Source organism: Schistocerca gregaria, chromosome 7 (genome assembly GCF_023897955.1).
Source record: "Schistocerca gregaria isolate iqSchGreg1 chromosome 7, iqSchGreg1.2, whole genome shotgun sequence".
Lineage (NCBI taxonomy): Eukaryota > Metazoa > Arthropoda > Insecta > Orthoptera > Acrididae > Schistocerca > Schistocerca gregaria.
This window is the reverse complement of record NC_064926.1, coordinates 183,338,739-183,365,439: the sequence shown is the minus strand read 5'-3', so window position 1 is coordinate 183,365,439 and position 26,701 is coordinate 183,338,739. Positions and strand designations below refer to the sequence as shown.

At 40.7% G+C, this 26,701-nt stretch overlaps 2 protein-coding genes across 3 annotated transcripts in view; one reads left to right on the top strand and one right to left on the bottom strand.

The window, feature by feature from the left end:
* LOC126281187 (exosome complex component RRP43-like) overlaps positions 1-15,789 on the bottom strand; it is a 123,856-nt gene extending 108,067 nt beyond the window's left edge. The window contains exons 1-2 of one of the 2 annotated variants that reach the window (XM_049979887.1): positions 15,734-15,789; positions 15,516-15,552 (exon numbers count right to left, since the gene is read on the bottom strand). In XM_049979887.1, coding sequence (XP_049835844.1) covers positions 15,516-15,552; positions 15,734-15,750 — 54 coding nt within the window. In that variant the 5' untranslated portion in view covers positions 15,751-15,789. Of the gene's footprint in view, positions 1-15,515; positions 15,559-15,733 lie in introns of those variants that run through there. The other variant, XM_049979886.1, reaches the window with a different exon arrangement.
* A 175-nt stretch (positions 15,790-15,964) lies between these two features.
* Positions 15,965-26,701, top strand: part of LOC126281636 (cyclin-A2-like) — a 42,954-nt gene continuing 32,217 nt past the window's right edge. The window contains exon 1 of the mRNA XM_049980767.1: positions 15,965-16,355. Coding sequence (XP_049836724.1) covers positions 16,191-16,355 — 165 coding nt within the window. The 5' untranslated portion in view covers positions 15,965-16,190. The remainder of the gene's footprint in view (positions 16,356-26,701) is intronic.

The window sequence follows — 26,701 nt, the reverse complement described above, 5'->3', positions numbered from 1 at the left end:
GAAAGCAGCAGAGGATCAAGTAGGTAAAAAGACGAGGGCTAGTAGAAATCCTTGGGTAACAGAAGAAATATTGAATTTAATTGATGAAAGGATAAAATATTAAAATGCAGTAAATGAAGCAGGCAAAAAGGAATACAGACGTCTCAAAAATGAGATCGACAGGAAGTGAAAAATGGCTAAGCAGGGATGGATAGAGGGCAAATGTAAGTATGTAGAGGCTTATCTCACTGGGGGTAAGGTAGATACTGCCTACAGGAAAATTAAAGAGACCTTTGGAGATAAGAGAACTACTTGAATGAACATCAAGAGCTCAGATGGAAACCCAGTTCTAAGCAAAGAAGGGAAAGCAGAAAGGTGGAAGGAGTATATAGAGGGTCTATACAAGGGCGATGTACTTGTGGACACTATTATGGAAATGGAAGAGGATGAAGATGAACTGGGAGATACGATACTGCGTGAAGAGTTTGACAGAACACTGAAAGACCTGAGTCGAAACAAGGCCCCCGGAGTAGACAACATTCCATTAGAACTACTGACGGCCTTGGGAGAGCCAGTCCTGACAAAACTCTACCATCTGGTGAGCAAGATGTATGAGACAGGTGAAATACCCTCAGACTTCAAGAAGAATATAATAATTCCAATCCCAAAGAAAGCAGGTGTTGACAGATGTGAAAATTACCGAACTATCAGTTTAATAAGTCACAGCTGCAAAATACTAACGCGAATTCTTTACAGACGAATGGAAAAACTAGTAGAATCCGACCTCGGGGAAGATCAGTTTGGATTCCGTAGAAATGTTGGAACACGTAAGGCAATACTGACCCTAACGACTTATCTTACAAGCTAGATTAAGGAAGGGCAAACCTTCGTTTTTAGCATTTGTAGACTTAGAGAAAGCTTTTGACAATGTTGACTGGAATACTCTCTTTCAAATTCTGAAGGTGGCAGGGGTAAAATACAGGGAGTGAAAGGCTATTTACATTTTGTACAGAAACCAGATGGCAGTTATAAGAGTCGAGGGACATGAAAGGGAAGCAGTGGTTGGGAAGGGAGTGAGAAAGGGTTGTAGCCTCTCCCCGATCTTATTCAATCTGTATATTGAGCAAGCACTAAAGGAAACAAAAGAAAATTTCAGAGTAGGTATTAAAGTCCATGGAGAAGAAATAAAAACTTTGAGGTTCGCCGATGACATTGTAGTTCTGTCAGAGACAGCAAAGGACTTGGAAGAGCAGTTGAACAGAATGGATAGTGTCTTGAAAGGAGGATATAAGATGAACATCAACAAAAGCAAAACGAGGATAATGGAATGTAGTCTAATTAAGTCGGGTGATGCTGAGGGAATTAGATTAGGAAATGAGACACTTAAAGTAGTAAAGGAGTTTTGCTATTTGGGGAGCAAAATAACTGATGATGGTTGAAGTAGAGAGGATATAAAATGTAGACTGGCAATGGCAAGGAAAGTGTTTCTGAAGAAGAGAAATTTGTTAACATCGAGTATAGATTTAAGTGTCAGGAAGACATTTCTGAAAGTATTTGTATGGAGTGTAGCCATGTATGGAAGTGAAACATGGACGATATATAGTTTGGACAGGAAGAGAATAGAAGCTTTTGAAAGGTGGTGCTAATGAAGAATGCTGAAGGTTAGATGGGTAGATCACATAACTAATGAGGAAGTATTGAATAGGATTGGGGAGAAGAGAAGTTTGTGGCACAACTTGACCAGAAGAAGGGATCGGTTGGTAGGACATGTTCTGAGGCATCAAGGGATCACCAGTTTAGTATTGGAGGGCAGCGTGGAGGGTAAAAATCGTAGAGGGAGACCAAGAGATGACTACAGTACGCAGATTCAGAAGAATGTAGGTTGCAGTGGGTACTGGGAGATGAAGAGGCTTGCACAGGATAGAGTAGCATGGAGAGCTGCATCAAACCAGTCTCAGGACTGAAGACAACAACAACAACAACAACAACAACAACAACAACAGGAGGTGGTCATGACCTTAACCAGAACTTCTGTGAGCAGCTATGAATTTCTCTGGTGGTGGTGGTGGTGGTGGTGGTGGATGTTTCCACTGTTGACTTTGCCACTTGCCCTCAGGATGTCAGAATTCTGTCAGACAGAAGCATCCTGTTCCACAATACACCTGCCTCCACACTGCCAGTCAGACAAAGGTTAAGATTCAGCGATTCGGTTGGACACTGCAACAACCTCCTTACAGCCGACATCATTCACCTTGTGATTTTCACATCTTTCCTGACCTGAACTGTGGATGTCAATTCCAGTTAAATGAGGTGGTGCAAGATTGGGTGCCGTCGTGGATCTGTCAGCCACCAACCACATTCTATGAAACACAAATTGATCATCTCGTCCCCCGGTGAGATACCTATCTTAACACACGTAATGATTACTTTTGAATGGAACCATTCCATGGTCCCATTGTGCCAGGTTTTTGGTTTTCATTTGTGCCCCATACAGTTTATGCAGATGAAACTTCTTGGCACATTAAACTGTCTGCTGGACCGAGACTTGAACTAGAGACCTTTGCCTTTTGCGTGCAAGTGCTCTACCACTGAGTACCCAAGCATGACTCACGGGCTGTTCTCATGACTTCAATTCCGCCAGCACCTCGTTTCCTACCTTCCAAACACAGTTTTAATCTGCCAGGAAGTTTCGTATCAGCACACACTCTGCTGCAGAGTTAAAATCTCATTCTGGAAGTTATGCAGATTATTGAGACCAATGGAAGAAACTCTTAGAGTTGTCAATACTGTAGTGTATTTAAGAATGCTCTTTCTAGTTTCAGGGTAATGTATCATTGTGAGACAAAAAGTAAATTAAGAAAAGTTACCACAGTTCACTAAATTGATACACTCAAGCTGAATTTGCTACAAAAGAATTATGTACAGACAGTGGCAAGGAGTTCCATAATGAAGGTGTACCTAGGACTGCTAACACAACTGCACTGAAAAATTCCACTTCTGCGCCATATACTCCTACGAAGAAAGAAGTTTCTGATTGGAATAATAGGATCCTATGCGAAATGGCACATTCATAGCTCTCCTCTGCTAAAAGCATTGGGGAGTGGGGCAATTCTAGATGGAACATACTCTCTGAATCAAACTGTTCCCATGGAAACTTAAGGTAAAACTCTGACAAGGAGAGGCCCCAATGGTGCAATCGACTTTTTGAAACTATGTACACGACGATGTAGGTTAAGATCCAAGATATAACACACTGAAGCAATTCACTCTGGTGAGCCCTCGTTTGTGAGTAATTGATGAAAAAACAATTCATTTTTTTGTCAAACAATGGAAAATCCAGGATGGAATGTAACAATACTGGAGAAGGAAAGTTTCTACTCACCATATAGTGGAGATGCCGAGTCACAGATAGGCACAACAAAAACATTCTCACATGACTGCAGTCTCAGGCAACTGAAGTGTGTGTATTGTTGACAAAGGCCTTAATGGTCGAAAGCTGTAACTGTGAACATCTTTTTGTAGTGCCTACCTGCGACTCAGCATCTCCGCTACAAGCTGAATAACAACTTTCCTTCTCTAATATTGATTCCTGTTTTTGTGTGACACTCAATAGCATTAACGTTTCACTATATAATCTGGTTGCACGATGTAATGGACAGGACAACAGCTTCGCATACAGGAGGTTGTGGGGTGAAATCTCATCAGGTGCAGCAAATTCTTTTATTTTTAAATCTTTATCGAAATGGCTTTGGTTATCATTTTTATTCAATTAACTGACGTAAATGCAATTTTTTTTTAACTTCATTCCTTTGTCACATAATTTTAATCAATGAAAGTTTCATTTTTTTCTTTACATCATTCTTTTTTCAATGGGACTTTTTGTGAATATGAATTTAATTATATTTATCTCTTATAATGTTCAATTATTTGAAAATTCTGATCGATCAGTTAAAAAAGAAAACACATGAACAAAGATTTCAAGTGAAGAAACAATGACAGGAAGAAAAATTAAATCAAATGAAGAAGTTTATATTATGATTAAAAATGTGTGACAAAGGAACGCAACTGAAAAATTACATTTAAATCAATTAATTGAATAAAAATGATGAAAGTCATTTTGATAGATTTAAAAATTAAAAAAAGCCTTACTGCAATTAATGAGATTCGAACCCACAAGCTCTTGCATGGGAAGCTGTTGTCTTACACTGCACAATCGAACTGTATAATGAAGACTTTTTTAATGCTACCGAGTATCACATGAAATTCTGATTCCACCCCCCCCCCCCACCCACCCCTTGCAAACGAGGGCCCATCATGATGAATAGCTGCAGTGTGTGATACCTGGGAGCTTAACCTACATCACCGTGTAGACGGTTTCAAAAAGTCAATCAAACTGCTGGGAACCACTCTCTGTGAGATATTTTTGAAGAAAGAAAGCAATTTTGACAATCTGGAGATATTTGAGATGGACTAGTATGCATGAATTCTCATGTGAAAATGGAACAAGTTTTAGTGATGCTAAATCTTTAAAAAGGTTATGTGGACAGTGCTGTCACAAGTTTCTCCAAGTGAAATTCCCTGATTTCCATGCAAGTTTCGGCATTTTTTTTCCCTGACAAATTTTGAGATCTCATTGGTAAATAGACATAAGCTGACAAAAAAAGACAGAGTTATGCATTCCCCCCCCCCCCCCCCTTTCCCTTGTGAGCAAAAATCATAAGTACTGACATCAACATCTTTTGTAGTGAACTGCTTTTAGATGGAGAAAGCAAGCCAAATGGTATATGTATTTCATTAAAACCACTGTTGATATTTTATTTCAGTAAAGTTCTCTCATTTGGTGACAAAAATAAGCATTTCCTTAGTGTCACAAGACAGATTTAAAATACCTTCACTGATTTAAGAAATAACCTCAGAAAAAAGCAGGTCACTTGAAAGAAGTGTATAAAGCAGGGAAGAGTTGTGTAAACAAATACTATAGGTGACTAACAATAAAATGTTGATTCTACTGCGTTCATTATTGTCAGTTATTACCCACTGCGTTATTTCTATTATTTAAAGTATTGTGTAATTTTTCTATCGAGAAATATATGAGTATATAGCGTACAAACCGCCAGCGACTTCCGCAATTTTCTTCTTCTTGTCGTCCATACTTTCTGACATATAAACTACTTTTGAAGTCCCAAAATGTACTAGAATAAATAAAATTACTATAAAATGCCACACTGTACAATGCACTTGCGGTGAGACAGTCACAATTCCTGAAATCCATCGCCTGTGGTTCCTGGCCTGCCAAGGAGCACCTCGGTCCTGGGTCCATGGATAAAGCACGAAAATCCACTGCATTATGCGACACACAAAGAGACCCAGTCTGCAGGCAGATCGGTGAGACTAGATCCAACGGGCACAGCCTCCACATTTAGTGGGAAACGATGCACTTCAGATCAGCAGGCCCAATCTGTTAGAGATACCCGCAGAAATGGCCTGCGGTTTTGGCCCGTTGCAGGAATCCACTCGAGTGGCCAGCTATCACATGTCACAGACAGCATGTTGATAAAATGAGACCATGGTTATCAATCCATGCAATAGATAACTTGCACAAATACTCTGAAATCAATACTAATGAGGATAGATAGCAACTCACTGGAAAGATGATCACTGAGCCGCAAACAAGCACGTAGAAAAGACAATGACACACTCACAACTAAATTTTCGGCCATAGCTTTTGTCGGAAAACAAGAATGGACACACATTCACACAAACACTACTCACGCACACATGACCACCGTCTCCGGCCGCTGCAGCAACAATATCTGAGAATGAGATACAAACAAACCACTCCTCATGCCTCTCATCCACAGCTACTAGGCTAGCAGCATGAAGTAGTGGCAGCACTGACTGCAAGCTGAGGGGAGTGGTAGGAAGAGGAGAAGCAGCAAGAATGAGAAAGTAGGGAAGCAGTGCATGTTCTCAGTTAATCCCAGCCAGTGAGGATATCTCAGTAGACAAACCATTTCATCAACTGAGACAAAAAATGCGATTTTTTCCATCCCCCCCCCCCCCCCTCCTCCGTAGTCCCTGGCACATTTGAAAGTCCCCGAATTTCCCTGATTTCCAGAACTTGCAGCAACCCTGACAGATGGTTTCAATGTCTATGGGTAGAAAGTTTATTTTCCTGAAAAAACTCACTGGAAAGATGGTCACTGAGCCTCAAACAAGCACTCAAAGAGACTAAAAGGGCTGATTAGGCCAGACATAAAAAGAAAGAGAATGTCAGTACATTGATTTTGAAGAGGACAGTCACAAGTATAATACGAACCAAAATGTAGATGCAAGTAACAAGAAGAATAGCAAAAATTTGTATGACACCATGGGACAAGAAAAGAGCAACTTGGAAGCAAGAAATGAAGACAACTTACGTGAACAGCAAAATTTGAAGAAACCCTCATCAACAAAGAACAATTATTCTTTGTGAGACTCCAAGGAATTATAAAGATGCAATGCAATAAGAAATTTATAAAGAATGAAAGACAGTTATGAAAAAAGAAATGAATTCCCCAAAGAAAAATAAATTATGGGAACTAGTTTGTTTATTCTGAGACAAATATATTTATTATAAGATGGTTGAAAATTGATAGGCTTTGCTACAAAATTAAATGCAAATAATGAAGTGGTTCAATGTATGGCTTAACTGGTGGCAGAAGAAGTCACTCGACGATCTATAGTACATTAGGTAACAATATCTGAGATGATGACAGCCCTGCCGAGTGCTGCAATTCAATGTGACGAAATAATTTAATTGGATAGATTAAAAAATCTACTCATCAAGTGGCGGTAGAACATACACATCCCGTGCGGTAAGTCTCCCCTGACCTGCAGTTTGGGTGACTTTCCGGAAATCTATCCCTCTTCCTAGATCTCTCCCTTCCTTTTCATTCACCCCTCTTCCTTCCCCTTCAACCCTTCTGCCTGAATGAGGAGTCACGGGCTCTGAAAGCCTGCCAAATTAGAACCTCCTTTTACATGTGTGTTCTGCTGCCGTTTAGTGACTAGATTTTTTTTTATCTATCCAATTAAATTACTCCGTCAAAAATTGATTTTATTATAGTGGGTGTATAAGGCAATTTGATGTGATGAATTCATTTCTCAATGGTATTTTGGAGGAGAAAATTAACATGTATCAATGAAAGGGTTGTGATGATGCTAAAGGACGTGAATGTGAATTACTACAGAGTCTGCACACTTTGAGGCACGCCTTGTTAAATTTCTTAATGAATGTAGTTTATGGGAGAAACAATCATGTCAATGTATGTTCTACAGTGCAAACCTAAATTTAATGATCAGCTGGGTAAATGCTTTCAGATCATTGTAGATTACTTGCTGGGCTTACAAATCAAATTGTCTGTGTATGTGAAGAGAATTTTAGAAATATGGTGCAACTGGATGTGAAACAATTATCTTTACCACTTGAGTCAGTAGGAATACTGGGTGGCATTAAGTTTGAGAATAATGAAAACTGCCATACCGAAGCTTACAGTGATGCTAATCATGGTGAGGACAAATGCACAAGGTGATCAACAAATGATATTCTACTCAAATGTCACCAATGTACATATTAATATTCACTGAAGAATATGACTCGAAATTATAGAAACACTCAGTTGTGCTTTGGATGTTTGTTTGGTTATCAGTATTGTCATACTGCTGAGGTTTTAAAATAAGTGTTATTTTGAAAATGACCTTTGGTGTTTAACCAATATTTACAAAATATGCTTCATGTCACAACTGAAAGCTCACTGCCTTAGCTATGTGTTAAGAGGCCTGTGTCCACTAGTAACTAAAAACTAAACTTATGCAAGGGCAGCAGGGTCTGAGCAAGCACACATTAACAAGGGTTCGCTGGTTATTGGGAGTTCCAACATTAGGCACTTTACGAAGGCCATTATGAAATAGCTTCAGTGCCAGAAAGAAAGCCAATATGCACCTGGTATGCCTGCCATGATGTAGGGGAGCCCTTGACTGTGATTATTGAGCATGCAGGTGGAGTTGCCTGCAAGTTGTTGCTCATGTCAGCACCAATAATGCATTGCACGGGTTCTGGGGCAATTTTCAGTTCATATAAGTAGCTGGCAGAAGTGGTATAGGCTGCTGGCCTCAGATGCAGGATTCAAGCAGAGCTTGCAATTTGCACCATTGTTCCCAGAATTGATTGGGGTGCTTCGGTTTGGAGCTGAGTGGACGGTCTCAACTGAAGGCATCAGCAATTCTGTGATGGTCTTGGGTGCAGATTTCTGGACCTGCGTTTTTGGGTGGGGAATTGTAAGACCCCCTTTGATACATCAGGACTACACTGCACAAAGGAAGCAGAGAGATTCTGGAGTGCACTTGTTTTTACTAGGCAGTTAATTTGAGTAGTTCGAGGTACTCCAATGAACATTTGCCAATCAATAAAGAGTCAGCAACATCAGAAAGCATTCAGAATAACGACACTCTGAGTGAAAAAAAAAATATGAGTAAGCTGTGCAAGTACTCATAACACAGTTCCAGAATTTACTACACTCCAGGAAAGTTCTAGCACTCAAATTGTTCTTGGGACAGAGAGCTGGCTGAAACCTGAAGTTGAATGCTCTGAGATATTTACCAAGAAATGGAACACATATTGGAAAAACAGATTAGATGCCTTGGATGGGGTGGGGGGTGTTCATTGCACCTAATAAAAATATTCACTCTATTGATGTAGAAGTTGAATGTGTCAGCGAAGTTATTTGGTCGCATATAACAGGTCTAGGTGAAACCAAATTAATCGTTGGATGTTTTCACTGGCACCCAATCCCCTTGTGACAGTTCTACTAGAGCCATTCAGAAAAAGTCTAATCATGCAATACTAATGGTTCAAATGGCTCTCAGCACTATGGGACTTAACATCCGAGGTCATCAGTCCCGTAGAACTTAGAACTACTTAAACCTAACTAACCTAAGGACATCACACACATCCACACCCGAGGCAGGATTTGAACCTGCGACCGTAGCGGTCGCGCAGTTCCAGACTGAAGCACCTATAACTGCTCGGCCACACCAGCCGGCCATGCAATACTAGTTGAAGACAATTTCACCCTACAGAATATACTGGGACTTCCAGGGACACACAGCAGGGAATACAGACGGACAGTCTTGCAAAGCACTATTTAACATATTTTTCGAAAACTCTTTTGAGCAGCTAGTTTGGCAGCCCACACACATCAGAAATATCTTACATATTTCAGCTACAAACAAGCTGGACTTTACTGATGGTGTCAGTATAGAGACAGGGATTAGTGATCAGATAATACCCCCTATGGTTACGAAAGTTATAAATCAGACAAGAAGGGTAGGAGTGTGTTTCTCCTACAAACAGAAGATAAGCAGTTGTTAGCATCTCACTTATATAATGAATTGACATCATGTAGTTCCTAAGATGGACATAGAGGAATTATGGGCAAAGATTAAACAGATTGTAAATTGTGGTCTAGACAAGAATGTGTCCAATAAATGGATTAATGACAGAAAAAACCAATCGTGGTTTAACAACTAAATTTGGAAAATGCTGAAAAAGCAAGGCTGTTGCACTCTCAGCTCGAAAGAGAACACGCAAATGACAACAGGCAATGATTAGTACAGATTTGTGCATCTGTGAAAAAATCATGTACGAAGCGTACAATTACAACTGTCATAGAAGACATGGCCAAGAAAATTCTGGTCCTATGTAAAGTCACTAAGCAGGTGTAAAGCTTCCATCCAGTTACACTTTGACCAGTCTGCTGTGGCAGTTGAAGACAATAAAATAAAGTCAAAGTTGTAAACTTTGCAATTAACGCAGGAGAATCATAAACAGCCGCCCGCTTGCACAAAATAGTGATAAGGAACCATGGCCGCGGGAGGGGGAGGGGGGGGGGGGGGGGGACGACACCTACCATATCCAAATGGAATCCTTTTACTAGGAGTACTTTACGCCACTGGTCTCTTACGTAGCTCGCATTTATCACAAATCTCTCACCCAGTGCAAAGTAACATATCACTGGAATGAAGTACAGGTGAGTCCTGTGTATAAGATGATTGAATGAAGGATCCTGCAAATCCTTAACTCTGGTTTGCTCCAGAATTCTTGAATGTAGTCTCTGTTCGAATATTACAAAATTCCTTCAGAGCGGGAAGCTCATGTTCACAAATTAGCATGGTTTTAGAAAGCATCATTTGCTCAGCTTTCCCTTTTCTCACATGATATACTACAAACTACAGAAGAAGGGCAACAGATAGATTACGTAATTCTAGATTTCCAAAAAGCATTTGATATGGTGGCCCATTGCAGACTGTTAAAGGAAGAACGAGCATATGGAATAGGCTCCCAGGTATGCGAGTGGCTAGAAAACTTCTTAAGTAATAGAAACCAATATGTTGTCTCAGCGACGAGTGTTCATTAGAGACAAGGGTACCTCCAAGAGTAGTCCTGTGAAGTGTGATAGGGCCACTACTATTTTCTATACACACAAATGATATGGCAGACATGGTGAGCAGCAATCTACAGTTGTTTGCTGATGATGCTGTAGTGTACGGGAATGTGTCAAAGATGGGTGACTGTAGGAGAATATGAGGTAACTTAAACAAAATTTCTAGTTGGTGTGACGAATAGCAGCTAGCCCTAAACATAGAAAAAAGTAAGTTAATGTGGAAGAGTAGGAAAAACAAAATTATAATGTTCACATATACTATTAGTAGTATCCTGCTTGACACAGTTACATCATTTAAATATCTGGGCATAATGCTGCAAAGAGATATGAAATGGAACAAGTATATGCATATTGTGGTAGGGAAGGAAAGTGGTTGACCTCAGTTTACTGGGAACTTTTTTTAAAAAAAAGTGTGCTTCATCTGCACAGAAGAGCACACACTGGACACTAGTGTGAGCTAATATTGAGTACTGCTCAAGGTTCGGGATGTGCATCAGGTTCTGATTAAAGGAAGACATCGAAGCAATTCAGAGGTGAACTATCAGATTTGTTACCAGTAGGTTCAATCGATGTAGAGGGTTTACACAGTTGTTTTGGGGACTCACATGGGAATTCGATGGCGATGTTATTTTCAAGGAATATTACTGAGAAAATTTGGAGAATCAGCATTTTAAGCTGACTGCAGAACAATTCTATTGCCACCAACACACATTCCACATAAGAACCTCAAAGGTATGAGAAATTAGGGCTCATACAGGGGCATGTAAAAAGCCCTTTTTCCTTCACACTATTTGCAAATGGAACAGGAAAGGATACGATCAGTAGTGCCACATACCGTGCGGTGGCTTGTAGAGTATGTATATAGACATAGTTATCCTTAAAAAGTGTTATGCACAGATATTTGTATGAGTCAACTGATTCCAATTGTAGTCAGAAGTGCACAATTTTACATTTCATAACATTTAAATAAAGTTTACAATCTTTGCTCCACTTGGAAATCTTATCAAAATGTAATTGAATATTCATGAAGCTTCTTTCAAATAGTACTCCATTATAGAAACTGGATCTTCTGCAAAACTCTACAGTTGCTATATTATTATCTGTACGGTCATTAATTACAACATGGACAGTGAGGGTGCCGGCATATTTCCCTGGGGCATACCCAAAGTTACTTCTACATCTATCGATCACTCTACATACAAGATAACTTATGTCCTGCCTTTAAAAAAAAATCCTCATCCCAGTACAAATTTTGCTTGATATCCTATCTGATAGTATTTTTGATAATAAGCACAGATGTGATACAAAGTCAAATGCTTTCCAGAAATCGAGTATACTGCATCTACTTGACAGCCTTGATCCAAAGCTTTCAGTATGTCATGAGAGAAAAAGATCAATGTTCCAGAATTCTTGTAAATAGATGAGACCTCTGCTTTCTTCCAATTACTGGGCACAGTGTTTTGTTTGAGGGGGTCTATGATAGATTACAGTTGACAGAGGGGCTAATCCAGATGCAAATTCAGGATACAATCTGACAGGGTTTCCATTGGGCCTTGGAGCTTCGTTCAGTTTTAATTATTTCAGCTGTTTCTCAAAGCCACTGACGACACTTATTTCAGTCTTTTCAGTGGTACAAGGATTAAACTGGGACAAATCTGGGTTTTCCTTTGCAACTCGCAAACAGTGTTATGCGTTTCTCCTGTTGCTTTGCTATCCTGAACTTCAGTTCCTGTCTGTTCTCCAAGTGACTGAACACTAACTTTGGTGCCACAAACTGCCTTCACATACAACAAGAATTTCTTTGGGCTTTGTGAATGATCATTTGACAATAATCTGTTACAGAAGTCATTGGAGGTTTCATGCACTCCTCCCTCGACAGCCAAAACCCTTTTATTTCCCTCTCTATCAGTAGCCCTATGCATTAATTTGGACCTATTATGCAGTAGTCTGTTTCTTTAACCATGGAGGGTCCCTCCCATTATGAAGTCTTCTACTGGGTACATAACTACCCAGTACATGGTCAAGTATTCTTTTAAACTTGACCCATAGTTCCTCTGAATGCTCCTGTCCTATGCAAGTTTCTAGTTCTTCATTCAGATATGGCACTACAATTTTTTTTTATCTAGTTTGTAACTGGGATAGCTGTACACTCAGAGCATGCATTTATTTAACACAAGAGAACTGCCATTTGTATTCAAACAACTGTTATCAAATCTACAACAAACATGTGCTTTAGTATCTACTGACGGTCTTCCTTTCCTATGACGCACACAACAGATGGGTCCCTCTCAACCTGTGATGAGTGTGACCTGCCATTTCTTTCTAACATTCCTCACCCTAAACCAAACCTCAGAAGTTACAAGGTCACCACAAGAGCTTGATTTTTCTCACAGTGAACCACAATAATCTCACACAGGAGCAAAATTAGAGCCCACAAAAACTCCTCAATAAAAGTGATCCCAGAGATTCATTGGAAAACTTCCAACTATGTGATTTTTCCTTATATTCTGTTCACTGCATGGGTACTACTGAATTCACTGAGGTAAGCAGGTGACAAAATAATGTAGCAAAAGGCAATAACGGAAGTATTTAGCAGAAAAGCAACATTTATTACTAACACAGGAGTATGATTATGTGCTATAACTGATAAAATCACTTATTGTCTTAATTAGTTGACACTACACGTTTTACTTCTATTACTGATTAATTCCTTGACATTGTACATGTTTCTTCTAGTACGGACTGGTTGCAACAACCTACAACCAGAGCATATTTAGATAAACTCTGAGTTACCTGCCTAACTCCTCCATAAACATCTCCGAGAGCATTCATTTTTGTCTTACAAAAAATGAAAATATTGGCTTTTACATAATTTACTTCAGCACAATATGCTTGTAGATAGTATGTGACGCAGTGAGACTCCTACCTATAAGAAAGGGAGGTAGGATGCATGTACACAGTACAACAGGGCTATTTGGAAAGTAAAGTGTCATAGGTCGCAAAATGGATATGACAGTGAAAATCCGACAAAGCTTTGAACAGATGTGTTGAGCAGTGTGTCTAGTATGCCTGTTGAACACATGTCGTCACGTCACCCTTCACGGTTCTGAGTGTACAATGAGCATGTACAAATGCCTAGAAAGATAGTGTCACCAGCCAAATACAGGTGGCCGCTGCGCTGCAAGTTTCACCTGGTTTCATGCAATCCCATATAACATACCTGTCATGCATTTCCTTTTTCACTACAATTCTTGGTTGCAGATTGGGGGAGGGGGGGGGGGGGCAATGAGGGTGTCCTCTAGCATTTTCGATGGGAAGTGTTTTCGGATCACCCACCTTACAGCACGGTCCTGTCTCCCTCTGATGTTCATCTCACCCACTGCTGGCTATGATGATATTCTGGCAGAGATCAGTGTAAAGAAGTGGTGGAAAGCATAAGGAACTGCCTTATACAAAGAAGGTATTGGAAAGTTGGCACAATGTCACAACAAATGTCCAAATTGGAGCAGTGAGTATGTAGAGAAGTAGATGGAATATGTAGCAATCTGCTTCAAATAAAACATTTCACAACCAATCAGACTTTACTTTCTGAATAGCCCTCTTATTTACCAAAAGCAGAAGCATGTTACATAGTTCTTGCTCACATGGAAAGCTTCCTTTAAAAAAAAATTACTTTTATTCATAAACTTGGTTTCATGACACAAAACTCAGATCACACACACATAGGTGACTGCCCATTTACAACAGCACAGAAAGCACTATGTATGAGCTGTGAATACTTGTGTGTACAACTATTTTTACAAATGAAACACAAACAGGAACCATTCATTCTGTCTCTTAGACACGTGCATAAAAAAGTAACAACATGCAACATCAAAATTATGGAAGATGTGCATGGAGCACAAAGCATGTTAATGTGCATTGTGTCAATTTTCCAAATGAACTGAATTGTGGACTAGGGACACAGCAATATGTTTGTGGTTCTGGAGCCACCAACAGTTTTCATTAGTATGTGCTATGACAATGTTGAGATAAGAAAAACAGGGCACAACTTTTTTATATTATAATTTATCTTGTGCAAATTGTGTATAACCAAAAGAATAAAGATACATACTGGAACCCCTTACATTTTTCAACATGGCGTATGTGTAAACATTACGCTTCACTACAAGTCAATTTGTTACCAAAACCAGATTTTTCTGCTTTTAGCATCCATTGGCTCCGTGAACTCTCAAGAGAACTGTCACCTCGCAACACAACCTAACCTAGACCTCGCACTGTGCTTCTCATCATATCCAAGATTTCAGGGAAGAGGGTCCAATATGTAACCTTAATCTACGGGCCAATTGAATAAGGCTCTGAATCTATTTAAATGCATATTGGAGCCTAAAACTGACGAATCTATTAATTATTGTACATCACTTATTGAACTAAACTAGTGACATAGTAATAAACAGAAAATTAGAATTTTAATATATTGATTGCTTGGCGGAAGTAAATACCTTGGATGTTTCAAAAGCTGTGAAACATACGGTCGAGTTGTTAACACAAAATCAATACAAGCTTCTCCCCATTTATTTTAAAAATGAAGATGTTAAGTTAAATGCGTCAACGATTACAAATTACGCCAAAGACCGTATATCCTTTCTCTTGTGTTTTGCATATTTCGCTGCTCATGTGCAGTGAACCTACTATTCGTCTAAAATCACACATATATCATGCATGTCGTTCTAAACTAAGCTTCAAATGAGTGTGGTAACTTACAGAATATGAGAAATCTTCAGGCCAAGAAGAAACGTTATTTATTTGTTAATAACATTTTCTCCTTCTACTACTGCCCTTCAGAAAAATACTGTCTGATCAAAAATGTTTCTTGACTTTAAGAGACAAATACTTCGAGATAAAAATATAGTCTTGATTGCCTACATTTTAATTTGAAAATAAAATCCTCCGCAAACAAGATTGTAATTTTATCTCAAATTGTCGTATCTGACACAATGATGGAATGGGACAAATACTCCTAGATTACTATATACTGAACAGTAAACGTACCAAGTAATCGCGAAGGTACTTCACTGGATGTATGGTTCTGAAATTGAAAGACAGAACTTCATTAATTATGCTGACAACTGTAAATGCAATGAACGTAATTAATACATGAACTGGCAAAGCAGAGAGCTGCTACTTCTGTATTTCATTATTAAGTCCAGCAGCATTGTTTAATTATGATAGATTATAAGATATATTTTCAATAACAGAATCCAGTTTACTTGTATTGCGCCGCCATTTCAACATCAACGACAAAAATGCCAGTGTGAGTCAGTGGTGTGACTATATGCAAAGACTACAACATTATCATAATTATTATAACCATAATTATTGCTGATGCTTAATAGTAGGAAAATACTGAAAGCTTTTCTTTTGAATAAACAATAATTTCTTATATTGGTTCAAATTAAGCGGAGAGCTTTTCATTTTCCTTTACATTGTGAACGTGGATCATCATATCTTTGGAGCGGCATGGCAGTTGGATTCTGATTGGTTGCATTTGTGAAATGCTGTGGTTTCAACGTTCGCGCAGTCTGTTTTAAATGAGTTGAGAAGCTGTGCTGCATTATAGATTTGGGACTGCAGTTAATCTAACGGTTGAAGTACTGAAGCTGTGCATCTAGGAGAGAAATTGACTCTGTTAGGTACCTTCAATTGATTTAGTTCGTGTATCTTGTGATGGCTGCATCTGGAATTAATCATAATGTAGACCAAGAAAATCGCACTGTAAATGCTGTACATATGAGGAAAGAGGAACTTGAAAATCAGCCAAAGAAGAGAACTGTTTTGGGTGTTCTTAACAAGAATGCAGAGAGAATCCGCTGTCAGAAACCTGCAAAACAGGTAATGAACTAAGTATTATTTTTCCGTTGAAGATTAATGTTGGTTCGTATTTATTGTCGAAATACCCAGTAGTATTATTCCATATGTAGATATTTCAAAATCTTCTGTTGTGTGGTGTTACTTTATGTGGTGTGTATGTAATTTTTATGGTGGTAATTTCTTTTTCCTTGCTTAGAATCGCATTAGCTTTAAAACTAAATATTGCTAAAATGTCATCAAGTCACTGCGGCATCAAGCGCAGTTTTATTATGACTTTGTTTCCAGTTTAAAAAAAAAAGTATTAACTTCAGCATAACCATTAAATGAAATTTCAGAGGTCTGTTAATTTATTAATAATGGGCCATACTTATTACAGTGGTAATAAGCAAAACTCATTGCAAAACACTTGCCTATTTAAAAAAAAATGTTGGTAGAAATAATTCATTTGAGCAACAGTCACAATGAAATAACATTGCTCAATTTGTGCAGAATTGTTGAAGCAATTAAACTGAAAGCCCAGAAGTTTCTGATAAGTATATTGTTCCAAACAGAAGTTGTATTAAGAAGTTCATTGAGTATATGCATAGCTTTTCACGTATTGTGTTCAGGTGATTGGGCTGAATTAACTCAATAATACCTTCTACATAGTTTTCCATAGTAACTATATGATACATACTAGTGGTAACTTTAGTCATCCTGAAAATAATGACTTCCTCTGTCAGAAGTTATGTAAAGAACAACCTGTGGGACCCAGACAAAAGCCCGCATCTCGTGGTCGTGGGGTAGCGTTCTCGCTTCCCACGCCCGGGTTCGATTCCCGGCGGCGTCAGGGATTTTCTCTGCCTCGTGATGGCTGGTTGTTGTGTGATGTCCTTAGGTTAGTTAGGTTTAAGTAGTTCTAAGTTCTAGGGGACTGATGACCATAGATGTTAAGTCCGATAGTGCTCAGAGCCATTTGAACCATTCTTCCCAGACAAAATAAATAACAATACTGAGTGTATACGGACAGTGGTATGAAGGATCCCAGGTTTGCCTATTTGAAGAGTGTCACAGAAATGTTGGAAAAAAAACTAAACCAGCAGATGCTTGAAGGTACAAAATTATTTCTTGTTTACTTCAAAAATTTTGGAGAACCAGTCGTAAACAAAGAATTTAAAGAAATTCCAAGTTGCTACATATCATCTTAGGGATGATGGGAGGGTAGTGGCAAGATTAGTCTCAGTATCTGCAGGGTCACTGAAGAAATAATTTTCCCCAGACAACTGCTAGTGCCAACAATTTTGAGTCCACCCGTCACTGTAATTTGCTGCCTATAGCTAAGTGGGTGTAAATCAGTCCCTGACAGTTGCAGTGAGCTTGGCATGTCAATCTTCGCTCAACCAATACCAAAACACGTTTTTGTAAATGTATCCACGGTAATGCCTCAGTGTTAAGCTCAGTAGGCCGCTACTGTTATTGCCTGCAGCCTTTAGCTCTTAGTAACTGAAGGTAGCAACAGCACAAGGAGATGCTGGCAGTCTTATGCCATTTAAACCATATTACAACCACGTAAACATGATTAACCTGAACAAATTTAAAACTCAGCTTAGTATCCAAAGAGTGATCCAAAAATATAATGTAGTAATAAACAGACTAAAAACTAGAAGTTGAGGAATGTCATTTTGATAATAAATATGTGAATTATGCTAAGCATTAAGTTTTACATTTAATTCCCCACAACAATCACTACTCTTGATGTCACATGCTGTCCACTATTATGCATGGCAATGTCATTTCACTAGTATTTAAGTGGATTGTACTTAAATGGCTGTATTGCCTTGTGACAAACCTTAAATGACAAGTTATAATATTTAATTGGTGGAAACTGGAGTATCTGTAACATGACAGTCATCCACTGTAAAGATGGATAAAGGCAAAATGACAATATCCCTCCAGATAGTACAGGTTGTGGTCATTGAAATAGAGCATCTTACATTCAGCTGCATGTTGTTCCACTGTGTGGTCCACTTTGCTCTTGGCCTTTTTGGTGGTCACCATTCAACCTGGTCAGCAGCTGGTTGGTAGGCATAACAATATAAACTATGCAATGATTGCAGCAGAGCTAGTACATGGCTTCCATATGGGGCCTGATCTCTTGTGGGTATAAGATTGTCCTGTGACAGGACTGGACATGCTGGTATGGTGTACTGGGCAGGTGTTAAACCTGGGTTTTCTACAAGGTATGGACTAAGAAGCTGTAGATGCTGGGTTGCTGAAAGAACACCACTTTAAGAGTGATAGCCACTGCCAAATCGTGTCTAAGAGGTAAGTGGATCATCCTGTGGCACAACATGCAGCTGAACATAAGCATGTTTTCAATGGCTGCTTCACAGCCCAGGCTATCTGGATCATCCATCAGCTTTTCTGAACTGAGTAGATAGTTTTCCTTAGAACACATTATCTACTGCTAAGAGTATCCTAACCTTAACCCAAGTTTTCAACTGCTCTCCTATTAACTCCCCTCTGTTCACACCCCCTCTACCTTAATGTCTGCCATGCACAACAATCTTCCAATGCTACAACACATGTGCCCCATCCCCTTTTCTGAAGAAGACTGTGGGTGAAAACTAAATGTGTAAGAGTCTAATTTATACATCTCTATGTGCCATCTTTATGGTGAGTATCAGTCCTTTCCCTTACATATTTTTCGTTAACCTATGTTTTAAATGAGGAACAGAAAGTCTTGTTACATCAGTCAATTGAGCTTTCTTTTTGTTTACAACAGCAGCATGCTGGAAGATCTATACATTCTTTAATCATATGAAAGGTGTTGTGCAGTACATAACTTTTTCCTTTGTATAATGTTCAGAAAATAGGAACCAATCTGGGTATTTCAGGTATCACTGGATAGAAGTCTTGTCACTTTGACTTTCCAGAAATTAAACTAAGGTATAACCCAGAGGCAACTGGATGAAAATGTTAATTGTGTGATGACAATAGCAATTTTACAGTGCCACAAGCTGATGCTAAACTTTCTGAATTCCTTCACCAAATGTGTAATAAATATTCTAATCAAATTGCATGCCTGTGTAGTATCTTGGTTTTGCAACTGGATTCCTGCCACAAGTTTCCTATGAATGACAGGAAGTCATCTAATAAAACACTAGTAATGTCTGGTGTTGCTCAAGACAGTTCTTAAAAGCAACTATAAGAGAAAATGTGAGCAGACGGAATTTATTAATGTTGTCTTCAGTCTGTCCTATTTTGGGTTAACACACGTTGTTTACTGCCTGTTAAATCTGTAATAAGATAAAAATGAATTGCACAAGTAGAGAAGATACCTGCATGCCACAGAAAATGGCTGTTGACCCTAAACAGTACAAATTGTAGTGTCTTGTTGAAGACAGTAGGACAATAAATCCCAAAATTGTCAATCTACAAACCTGAGAATTAGTTTTAAACAACCTAAATTGTAACTATATATAAGATAGCATTTTATTGGCAAAACCTCTTGAAGATGCAATAAATCTACTATATCCTCTGTGCACTAAATTACTTATCTTATAGGGTGATACTGTGCTGTATGGGATTCTTGCCAGATAAGATTGACTGAGGACTTCGGGAAAGTTGAAGGGGGCAGCTTATTCTGTATTATTGCTAAATAAGGGAAATTTACAAGGATGTACCATTGGACTGGTAAACAAAGAAAAGAAATTTATTGCTGAGAGAACTTCATTGAAATTTGTCAGCTCAATGCAGTGTTTTTACATGGCACTATATGATCGAAGCAGACTCAAGTTTGTTGGGTTGGTACAACATGCTGTGGAGCTCAGCTACCACTTGCTCCAGGTATCAAATGATTTAGTGACAGGTCCATATAGAGAATATCTGCCTTCTGAAGGTGAGTCACATGACCCTTTTTCACAGCTACAGGGTTTTTTTTAGCCACTTACTTAGATTCCCCAACTATTGCAGATGAAGTGGCTAGATACATATTCTCGTGTGGATTCATCTGCTGACTCAGTGTCTGACAGGAAACCAAGCAGATGGTTAATACAATGGGTAAATTGTTTGCAGTAGTCGACGGGCCATCTTGGAACAACAGGATTGTGCACAGGAGACGATGTCCCATATCACGGACCGCAGTAGAGTCCATCGCCCAGTCTACTAATCGGACAACCTCCTATACCTTGGTGGAACGACGACTGCTGAGTGGCAATCGGGTCAAGACAAACTGTTCTGCAGAACTTAAAGTACCATCAAACTACTTAACACCTTCAGGACTTCAAATCTGCAAGAGCACCTGCAAAGTGGGTGATAAAAGAATGGAAGAGGAATTTCTGGAAGGAATTGACAATGTCCATTAATTGGTCCACTTCCACTGCACAAGTTTCCAGTGGATTTCAGGCAATGCCTTCCCTAGTAATGGGGTTGGGTCTGGTGGATACACCAGAAGACAGCTTTTTTAAACACTTCACTGTCACTAGGTCATCCAGAAAACTCCTTTTTAGGTGTTACATGGGATTGTGGAGAGAAGGAAGCTCAATTTCTCCTTGAATAATGAAGTCTACTACCTTTAGATCTCTGTGAGGGGGGGGGGGGGGGGGAGGAATGCTTTTTCTATAGCCACATACACTGATCCAGAATCTGATGATCCATTATGCCATTTTTCATCTGTGCTCTGAAGCGAAAGGACAGCTCTTGTCCTCAATCAGATCTGGTTTGATGGACTATATCCCACAACTTGGAAGGACGCAATATTAATTCCATTCTGGAAAGCAGGCGAAAACTGTAGTACCCTTAGCATTTTTATAGGTAACACTCTTCAATGCATGGTAAAGAGCTGTCTCATCTGGCTGTTTGAATTGCAAGGTCACCTGAGCTGCTCCTAGTGCACTTTCAGGCACTATCATTCCACCCTTGACTACTTAATTCTACTGGAAATAGCAGTACAGCATTCCTTCTTAGGCGGAAACCATTTGATTAGTTTTCTGACCTCAAAAAAAGCTTAGGAGACTACTTGGAGTAAAACATCCTTCTTAAACTTCTTGAAGGGGGACTACATGACACTTGCCCAATTCTTATCTAATCTTTTCTCGAGGACTGGCATTTTTGATACCACGTTAAGTGATTTCTTGTCTGACTACTGTGCCCCAGAGAATAGATGTCCTTTCTCCCCCCCCCCCCCCCCCCCCTCCAACCCCCACCCAAGGCAGTGTCAGTGTCACATTCCTTGCCATCACTATCAATGGCATTTCCTTGGCAATCAGGAGCTGTGTAAAATGCTCTTTGTTTGTGGATTACTTTGCAGTCTTCTACTCTCCTTTTGACCTTACAACAGTGAGGCAGCTACTGTTGACCATTAGGAGGCTGGAAACCGGGTCAGGACAACTGGTTTTCAGTTATCACCAGAGAAGACCACATGTTTCAATTTTAACTGTGCCTGTTGAAGTTTTAACAAACCTGTGCACTTTCTGGGTTTAGTGTGACTCAAAATTAATTTGGTTACCAAACCTGAAAGAACTATGAACAAAAAGCTTCCCGTCTTCAAATATTTTGAAATGCCTTAGCGGAAAAATGCGGAGCTGACAGGTCCTTCCTCCTGCAGTTTCATAGGGCACTTGACCATGTTTAGATTATGGCAGCATGGTCTACAGATTAGCCCATACTTCCTACTTCAAGATGTTCGATGCTGGCCACCATGAGGGCATTCAGATATCGACTGGGTCCTTCCGGACCAGCCCAGTTCAGAGGCTGATGAACCACCACTCTGATTCAGCGACATCTCCTTTTTGGCTTAACAAGCACTGAAAATCTGTCACCCCAAGTCGGTGGCATTTAGTGGAGTGGTCACTTGCCTTTGAATGGCTGTTAGGAATCGGCTCCATTTCGACTAAGCCATTTAGGATATGTGCTACAGACTGTATAAAGGATCTGAATCTATCAGGCATCAAAATATGCAGCCAGGAATGAAATGCATTGCTGCCTTGGTCTCTTCAGGCGCCCAAAGTGATTTTAAGCTTGACACAGTACATCAAAACTTGTACTTGTTTTCACAGCTTTGTTTCCCTCCATTTTAACTAAGTACCACAGTTTTTTCATACAGATGGGTCCCAGCAAGAGTATGTTCTCAGTCGTTCTGCTGTTTTCCCTGATGTAGTTTTTAAAATCTTCCAGAAACTTAAAAATTATGATGCAGAATTGTGCCATTCTGATGGCACTGGAGGGTATTCACAGATATTATTGTACATTTGTCTGTTCAGATTCCCTTAGGACACTGCAAGCACTTCACCAAATGTATCCAGTAGACCAGCTGATTCAGCTTATTCGCTCCTTACAGTGGCTTCGACACTGTGGCAACATCAGGGTGCAGAGAAACGCATGGCCGCTGAGGAAGCATGTCAGGAAGGTGCTGTCCATCAGTGTCCTGCCTGGACCAACTGACATACACTGTGGCTAAGAGGAAATTGCAGCACTTAAGCCCTGTGGCTATGATCACCTTGTATGTCGCCACAGTGAGAACAATAGCTGCCCCATCAGTTCCTCGCATTATTGTCACCGCTCAGAACCTGAAGACTTCACCTGCCCCATTGGTGGTGGGAGCATTTCCCTGTTATTCCTGCACCACCTACTTCTGGAGCAACCCCCCTTCCCCCACCTTCTGAGCCAGAGAGCGTAAGTCTTCCTTTGCTCCTGTCACTAGGAGGGGGTCCCTTGGGGTCACTACCTTCCCAGGTTTCTGCTAGTGGGGAAAGGTGACACCTACCAGTGGCTGAATAGGCCAAAAGCAGCTGGTTGTAGGGCTTCACACTCATCCTAAGTCCCAGAGACTGAATCACTGAAATCCTCCCAGTCAGGTAAATCCAAAGATCAGGGAGAGATCCAAAAAGGTCCCCAAGACAAAGGGAATTATGGTGACACCCACACCACCACTACCTACAAGCTCTGTCTGCAAATAAGGTGGAGATTCAGGTGTCCACTGAGGACCTAGATCTCTCTGGACTCTCAGACACAATGAATATAGACTAGTCAGGCAATAAGTCGGTGGCAGCAGGTGACTGAGGTGTAAACTGCCTCATTGAATTTTCCTTCTCCCTCCTAGTTTTCCAGTGTCATCCTCCAGTGAAATTGCAACAGTGTTTCCCACCACCTGTCTGAGCTATGCCAACTGTTGAGCTTTACACCTGCTATCTGCATTGCCCTTCAGGAAACCTGGTTCCCGGCAATGGAGGCCCCTGCCCTCTGCAGCTACAGGGTGTTTCAAAAATGACTGGTATATTTGAAACGGCAATAAAAACTAAACAAGCACCGATAGAAATACACCGTTTGTTGCAATATGCTTGGGACAACAGTACATTTTCAGGCGGACAAACTTTTGAAATTACAGTAGTTACAATTTTCAACAGATGGCGCTGCAAGTGATGTGAAAGATAAAGCAGTCTGTGGGTGCGCCATTCTGTAAGTCTTTCTGCTGTAAGCATGTGCTGTTCACAACGTGCAAGTGTGCTGTAGACAACATGGTTTATTCCTTAGAACAGAGGATTTTTCTGGTGTTGGAATTCCACCGCCTAGAACACAGTGTTGTTGCAACAAGACGAAATTTTCAATGGAGGTTTAATGTAACCGAAGGACCGAAAAGCGATACAATAAAGGATCTGCTTGAAAAATTTCAACGGACTGGGAACGTGACGGATGAACGTGCTGGAAAGGTACGGCGACCGCGTACGGCAACCACAGAGGGCAACGCACAGCTAGTGCAGCAGGTGATCTAACAGCGGCCTCGGGTTTCCGTTCGCCGTGTTGAAGCTGCGGTCCAAATGACGCCAACGTCCACGTATTGTCTCATGCGCCAGAGTTTACACCTCTATCCATACAAAATTCAAATGCGGCAACCCGTCTGCGCCGCTACCATTGCTGCATGAGACATTCGCTAACGATATAGTGCACAGGATTGATGATGGCGATATGCATGTGGGCAGCATTTGGTTTATTGACGAAGCTTATTTTTACCTGGACGACTTCGTCAATAAACAGAACTGGCGCATATGGGGAACCGAAAAGCCCCATGTTGCAGTCCCATCGTCCCTGCATCCTCAAAAAGTACTGGTCTGGGCCGCCATTTCTTCCAAAGGAATCATTGGCCCATTTTTCAGATCCGAAACGATTACTGCATCACGCTATCTGGACATTCTTCGTAAATTTGTGGCGGTACAAACTGCCTTAGACGACACTGCGAACACCTCGTGGTTTATGCAAGATGGTGCCCGGCCACATCACACGGCCGACTTCTTTAATTTCCTGAATGAATATTTCGATCGTGTGATTGCTTTGGGCTATCCGAAACATACAGGAGGCGGCGTGGATTGGCCTCCCTATTCGCCACACGTGAACCCCTGCGACTTCTTTCTGTGGGGACGCTTGGAAGACCAGATGTACTGCCAGAATCCAGAAACAATTGAACAGCTGAAGCAGTACATCTCATCTGCATGTGAAGCCATTCCACCAGACACGTTGTCAAAGGTTTCGGGTAATTTCATTCAGAGACTACGCCATATTATTACCACACATGGTGGATATGTGGAAAATATCGTACTATAGTTTCCCAGACCGCAGTGCCATCTGTTGTTGACAATTGTAACTACTGTAATTTCGAAAGTTTGTCTGCCTGAAAATGTACTCTTGTCCCAAGCATATTGCAACAAACGGTGTATTTCTATTGCTGCTCGTTTAGTTTTTATTGCCGTTTCAAATATACCGGTCATTTTTGAAACACCCTGTATAGGGATATTACAGGAACTGTAGCAACTATAATAGTATCGGGCGGAGTTTTCACTTATGTCCTAAACAGTCTGCAGTGACACTGTGCCATTTCAAACACCTCTTTAAGCTGTGACTGTTAGAATAAGGCCGATGCAGGAGATAACTGTCTGCAATGTATATCTTCCTTCAGATGGTGCAGTATCCATGAATGTATTAACTGCACTGATTGATAAACTCCCTAAACCTTTCCTAGTTTTGGGAGATATTAATGCCCATAACCCCTTGTGGGGTTGCATCGTGCTTAATGACAGAGGCAGAGGTGTCAACTTCATTGTCTCACTTCAATCTCTGCCTCTTAAATACTGGGGCTACCACACATTTCAGTGTGGCTAGTAGTAGTTACTCGGGCATCAATTTATCAATTTGCAGCCCAGGACTTCTCCTATCTATCCCCCCCCCCCCCCCCCCACCTCCCTTTCACTGCCTCGGTATCAAGATGGGCTTTAAACACACACACACACACACACACACACACACACACACCCAAGGCAGTCCCATGGTGGTCGTGGAAAGCCGGTGAAGCTATTAAGAAGTGTTAGCTAGCTCTATGGTGGCATGAGCCAGCTTATCAAATGATGGAAGTGGGAGTGTTAGGGAGATGGCTCAACTGTGGGGTGCTATGTCACCTTTCCAAGCCTGGGCAAAGATCAGACGTGTTTTTGGGTACCAGACCCCAACAGGTGTTTCTGGTGTTAACATAAATGAAGTGTTATCTGCCGATGCAAAGCACTTCGCTCGAGCCTCAGTGTCGGAGAATTACCCCAACCTTTCGCACCCCCAGGTGGCAGCTGGTAGGGAAAGCACTCTCATTTACTACATGCCACAGTGAATCCTATAACTCCCCATTTACATAGTGGGAGCTCCTCAGTGCCCTTGCAAATTGACTCGACACAGCTTCTGGGCCACATCGGATCCAGTCAGATTATTACCTCTCATCTGACTACAAGCAACATCTCGTCATCCTCAACTGGATCTGGTGTGATGGCGTCTTTCCATGGCAGTCGTGGGGAGCATGATTGTTTCAGTGCTCGAACCCAGTAAAACGCACTTGATGTGGATAGCTATCAGCCTCACCATTGTTTGTAAGCTGCTGGAATGTGTGGGGTGTTGGCAGTTAGGTTGGGTCCTGGAGACGTGGCCTGCTGGCTCCTTGTCAGGGCAGCTTCTGCAAGGGTTGCTTCACTGCTGTTAATGTTGACGCCTCAAGATTGCCATCCAAACAGCCTTTTCCAGATGCCAGCACCTCGTTGCTGTCTTTATTTATTTATTTATTTACAAAATGCATATGACACCATCTGGCGACGTCTCTCCTTGCCACATTATACGAGTGGGGTTTTCTGAGACCTGCTCCAGATTTTTATCCAAAGTTTCCTGTTGCGTTATACCTTGTGTCTCAAGTTGGTGCCTCTCATAGTCCCACTCCTCCCCCATATCCAGGAGAATGGGGTCCTGCAAGGCTCTGTACTGTCTCTTTTTACTGGCCATTGATGGTCTAGCAACAGCTGCAGGTCTGTCAATCTCCTCTGTATGCAGATGACTTCTGTATTTTGTACTGCTCAACCAGTACT